The 5,505-nt window shown below is 34.5% G+C and overlaps 1 protein-coding gene across 6 annotated transcripts in view; it reads right to left on the bottom strand.

The window, feature by feature from the left end:
* Positions 1–5,505, bottom strand: part of LOC128249821 (uncharacterized) — a 20,744-nt gene that overhangs the window by 13,630 nt on the left and 1,609 nt on the right. For 5 of the 6 annotated variants that reach the window (XR_008265944.1, XR_008265945.1, XR_008265946.1 and 2 more), the window contains 4 exons: positions 4,585–4,675; positions 3,889–3,976; positions 1,328–1,360; positions 194–276 (listed from right to left, as the gene is read on the bottom strand). Coding sequence is in view for 1 of the 6 variants with exons in the window: in XM_052974363.1 (XP_052830323.1) it covers positions 196–276; positions 1,328–1,360; positions 3,889–3,976; positions 4,585–4,675 (293 nt within the window). In the remaining 5 variants the exon portion in view is untranslated. Of the gene's footprint in view, positions 1–190; positions 277–1,327; positions 1,361–3,888; positions 3,977–4,584; positions 4,676–5,505 lie in introns of those variants that run through there. The other variant, XM_052974363.1, reaches the window with a different exon arrangement.

Below are 5,505 nucleotides of genomic sequence, written 5' to 3'. Positions count from 1 at the left end.
ATATATATATATATATATATATATATATACATATTATTTATATAGAGATACATAGAAAATATATATATATATATGTATATATATATATATATATAATGTAAATAATGTAAAATCATTTATGTAATTACATGTATTCAGTAACTTGCTGCAAAATTAGAATGTAATGGGTCAATAAAATTTGGGACAGACATACAATTAGATTAACATCAGATTTATTGAAATTTGTATTAGTCTTATAGCTGCTGCAACAGAGAACAATACAGACTGGAACACCACCTGTTAAGATAAGAGATAGATAGAGATACAATTTTTATACAAATTTTTATATGGGTACTTGAAGTATGTGTGTTTTTGATTTTCCCTAACTATAATTGAGCATTGATAATCGGTTTAGATTTACAAAATGATTATCTTTGGTTAGGTATGAGTATAGTAGAGATATCTAAGATGTCATTGAAACGTCTACATCTTTATTAGTATTACGGTAGGATCGCCATATTGCTTTGCGTAGTATTGTTTGTTTTGTTTTTCACCAGTTTAATTGTAGTATTTAGAATTAGTCAATGAATTTATACTATAACCCAAAACGAATTTGTAAAACAATGATATGCTACGTATAATAAATAATGCTTTCTACTATAGGCACAAGGCCTGAAATTTGGGGGGAAGGGGTCCAGTGGATTAGACAAACCTCAGTACGCAACTGGTACTTTATTTATCGAACGCGATAGTATGAAAGGAAAAGTCGACCTCGGCGGAATATGAACTCAAAACGTAAAGACAGACGAAACACCGCTTAGCATTTCGGCCGGCGTGCTAACGATTCATTTCTGCTCTAAGCACAAGGCCCAGAATTCGGCGAGAGGGTGCCAGTCGATTGGATCGATCCCAGTACTCAACTGGTTCTTAATTTGTCGACCCCAAAAGAACGAAAGGCAAATTCGACCTCGGTTGAATTTGAACTCAGAACGTAAAGACAGAGGAATTACGGTTAAGTATTTCGCCTGGTATGCTAACGATTCGGCCAGATCGCTGCCTTATGCTGCATGACGATATCACTATATTAATTGATTAAATTAATATTAGTTTAAAGCATGTACAATAACAAATATTAATAGCCTTCTGTAATATGATGCTTCTGCTATCCAAAAGGAAGCGTCGGAGTCGATCTAACCGATAAAAATTCAACGAAGCTTTTTGAGTAACAATTATGTATCATTGCTACACTATTATTCTCACTCTACTAGATCTGAACAAATCTCTTAACCTTGATATTATAGTAACAAAGATATTGCTGGTGCTCTACTGTTAAGACGATGTTACGTACCTGATTGCGTTGGCTGGAGTTTCCAACTAAAAACTGTAATAAAAGAATTAAGACTTTGTTAACAGTTCAAAAATTTGAGATATACCGTATCTTCATCATTTTTCCCACCTGAAATTACCCTTTCTATTTTACGAAACGTTGCATCAAAACAATGCAGACCGTTCGTCCTTTGAAACTTCTGACATATTATTTAAAAGCTAATAATCATTTATAAGACGGTCTTAAAAGCAGTCGAGTGGCAGTATTTTCCGCAATTTCAAGGAACACCCACAAGGGCATTTTCTAGGATACTAATATAATTGTTATAGAGAGCAGTCTTTAGAATATAATCGATTTCAAACAAATGCCTGAACGGAAATACGGAGGCCATACCTGAAATAATATCCTTATAAGTGGCTATTGATTCATTTTAGAGGAACGCAATAGTTTAAAGGGATATTATTACAGGTAAAGGTTTGTTGCGCTTAAAGGATTCCTCTCATTTTACACAGATAATTAAACGTCAGTATATGTAGAAGTAAAAAATGCAATAATAATAATAATAATAATAATAATAATAATAATAATAATAATAATAATATGGTTTTCAAATTTTGCTACAAGGGCAGTGATTTTGGAGTAAGGGTCTAGTCGATTTCATCCAAAGCAGTGTGTAACTGGTACTAGATCGATAAATCAATTTATCGATACTTGATGTATCGATTCCAAAAGGATGAAAGGCAATGTCGACCTCACTGGAATTTGAACTCAGAATGTAGTAGCAAAATACAAAGATGTGTAAATAGAGGTAACTGGAACGTGGATCCTAAAACCAGAACAATTCCTATTACAGTAGGCGCATTAGGTTTGCTAAAACATCGTTCACTGCATACATTCTCTGTAAAACAATTTGAATACAGTGAAAGTAAAAGCACGACAACAAACCACCAACATTGCAGTGGGACGCTTTTGTTTTGTAACAAAATGCTTGAAGGATAATACATACCATTACTTTTTCCTGAGAATATCTCCAGTTCATGATTCTTGCTTCAAGTGGTGACAACTTTAGATTATGTATTAACAGATGTAAAATTCAAATAAGAAATTGCAATCTAGTCCTAGAAAAAAAATCGCTGGATACTTTTGATAAATATTCAATATCTGGTGATAATGATGTATATTTGAACCACAAGGTTAGCAGATTTGTAGCAAACGATTACTGGATTTCATGGACAGGAATATTTGACTGACACCTAAAGGGGAAAAAGTCAATGTTGACCTCAGCATGATTTGAACGCAGAAATGTAAAGCCAGAACAATTATTGCAAAGCCATTTTTTCGGGCGATGGCTCTTGATAATATGATTGCTATATTATTGTCGTATTCAGAATAAATCATATCTTTAATTTTTGTGAATTGTTACATTTTTCACTGCAAGTATGTATAGACGAATTTTTTTTTTCCCCCAAGAGAAACTTGAATAATGATGATCCGAGCTTTCTCATGTCCGAGACTCTCAATCATGTTATTAACAAGTACTAACACGATCGGATATAGAATTCTGTTTTCCAGTAAAACAGGATTTCCTATTATTAACAGCTTTTGGGAAATCATCATATATATATTTGCAGTAATTCAACGTGAATCTTTTTTCCAAACTTATATAGTAAATGGATACATTGAAGACAGAATTGATTAAAGAATAGTACATTATAATGAAAGCCACACCTGAGCATAGTCTCTCCAATCATAGTCACCGTATTTTTCTCCTATTCATCCATGTAGTTGATTCGGTTTCAAGACGATAACACCATAACACATTGATACTTAGTTCCCTCTGAGAGCAATATCAGAAGTGATAATAAATCTTTATATTACCAAAAGTCAGGCGGCGAGTTGGCAGAATATGTAGCATGCCGGTTGGAAAGCTTCCGTCTATATTCGCCTTCTGAGTTCAAATTCCGCCGTGGCTGGCTTTGCCTCCAACCTTTCATGTCCAATGAAATATGTACCAGTTGAGTATTCGAGCAGATTCAATTGACTTACTACATCCCACAAAATTGCCGAACTTGCCCCAAAATTCTACATTAATATCAGAAAAGGTAATGCGTGTTTACATTAATAAAAAGCAGGCGGCGAGCTGGCAAAATCGGTAGCATGGTGAGCGAGATACATAGTGGCATTACTTCTGCTCTCTATGTTCTGAGCTCGAATTTATCCAAGGTCACCTTGGCCTTTTATCCTGCTTGGGTCAATAAATCAAAGAACTAGTCTAGTCAGGGGTCGATGTAATCAACTTGTAACCTCGCCTCAAAATTGCTGGTTTTGAACCGGATGAAGGACTCAGCCGAGTGCGGTGATTTCGGTCACTTATACGCCTTGGAAATCGAGTAACCGATCTTATGAGTTCTCAAATTCTAAAAATATATGTAACGATATTACCTAAAGGACTTATGTTATTTATCGAATACTACTTTAAGTCAGAGGGAAATTGATGGAATAGAAAACATATAGGGCCTCGTTTTGTATTCATTGATACATATTTCTTCACGTTTGAATGAATTAAAAGAAATGTAGCTTACCCCACATATATTGTAATTTTTGAACTTAAAGTATTTAGTGCAATATTCGTCAATTCTTCGAAAGCACTCGTAAAAACTAGTGTAAGCCCTGGAAAATAAGAATTTATCAAGACATAGCATATAAAATCATTGGAAATTTCTTTAATAAGATTTAGATTTTATGTTCTGACACGGAAATTCAATTGTGTCACACTTTAGATTATACATTTCTTGAGTTTATAAAATATGCAAGTATGATTGGGTAATTAAACTTTGCTTAACACCAACCCATTAGCATCCACTGCTGAATGAAATGAGATGATTTGGCGCAAATATTTGGAGACTGTCGACCTGGTGCATCTCATTGCGCATTCAGCTTGTATTGGCTGACGTAAGTTTTGACGCTGAAAGCAAATATACACTTGCGCGCACAGAAAAATATCCGCTTACGGATAGAAACTGTACTATCTTTCCAGGTCTAAATGGACAGGGAGATGTTAAATATGATTGTATAAGCTTATATTTCATTCAACGCAGTTTGGTGCATCTCCAGCTGCAATCTTATTTTTACTTTTGCTCATTGGTTTGACGAAGATATAATTTATATATATATATCCTCTTATATATATATATATATATATATATATATACGCTCACACATGAGCTTGTATGTGTGTGTGCCAATAAATGAATAAATAAATAATAAATCAAACATACCAGCAATGAGGGTCCTCTTTATAAGTCATGTTATAAGAGTAAGGGCAATGCTTCCATGCCAACTCTTCGCAATCTTCAGCGACAGCGTCACCTAAAGAACACCGAATAATCTTCTCAGTTACTTGATCTAAATCATATTAATCTCAACTCAATTTCTTTTTTTGTACGTGTGTCTGTATATGTGCGAAGGTGTGCATGTCTATATGCCCTATATTGATGTTACCCGGGCGCAGACCATGAACACCTTGTCATATATATGGAAGTCATTAGCCTGTCGATAAGGAGCTGTCCTCCACTTAGCAAATCTGAGCTTTAAACATGGTAGATCTGACTGAACACATCTTTAAAGACTTAAATATAATCTACCTAATTATTTTGTGTTCTTCTTTCACTGGTGACCTTCATGTGTGTATATATATATATATATATATATATATATACATGCATACAGGGGTACTATATCAGAACCTGCGTCGCTAAAAATACCAGTCAAAATTCTAATCTATAGAAGATTCAGAAACTTAATAGAAGCATGATAAGAAAAAAAAATTAGTGAACAAGATTAGCGTCCTAACTCCGCCAAGTGTGCAAGAGGAATGTCGGTCGATATCATTGTTGCATATTCTGCGCCAAACGGTGCCTGAGTCTCCTCAGACAATTTATTTTTATTCGTCATCATGTTTTCCTATAACTGCTCTGTGCAGGACTTACTCTGCATTCTGAAGCATATGTAAATTGAATTCTACACCGGGTTGTTAGTCTCACAATAACTAAGCGAAATTTTATAGCGCGAAATCATCCATCAGGAAGAATTTCATAATCTATTACGCACTTCGGAACACAAACACACCCTAGACACATATGTGTATCTTTGTGTGTGTGTGTGTGTGTGTGTGTGTGTGTGTGTGTGTGTGTGTGTGT

The sequence above is a fragment of the Octopus bimaculoides genome, chromosome 18, assembly GCF_001194135.2.
Source record: "Octopus bimaculoides isolate UCB-OBI-ISO-001 chromosome 18, ASM119413v2, whole genome shotgun sequence".
Classification (NCBI taxonomy): domain Eukaryota; kingdom Metazoa; phylum Mollusca; class Cephalopoda; order Octopoda; family Octopodidae; genus Octopus; species Octopus bimaculoides.
Note: the sequence above shows the minus strand (reverse complement) of the source record. Positions and strands in the feature narration are given on the sequence as shown.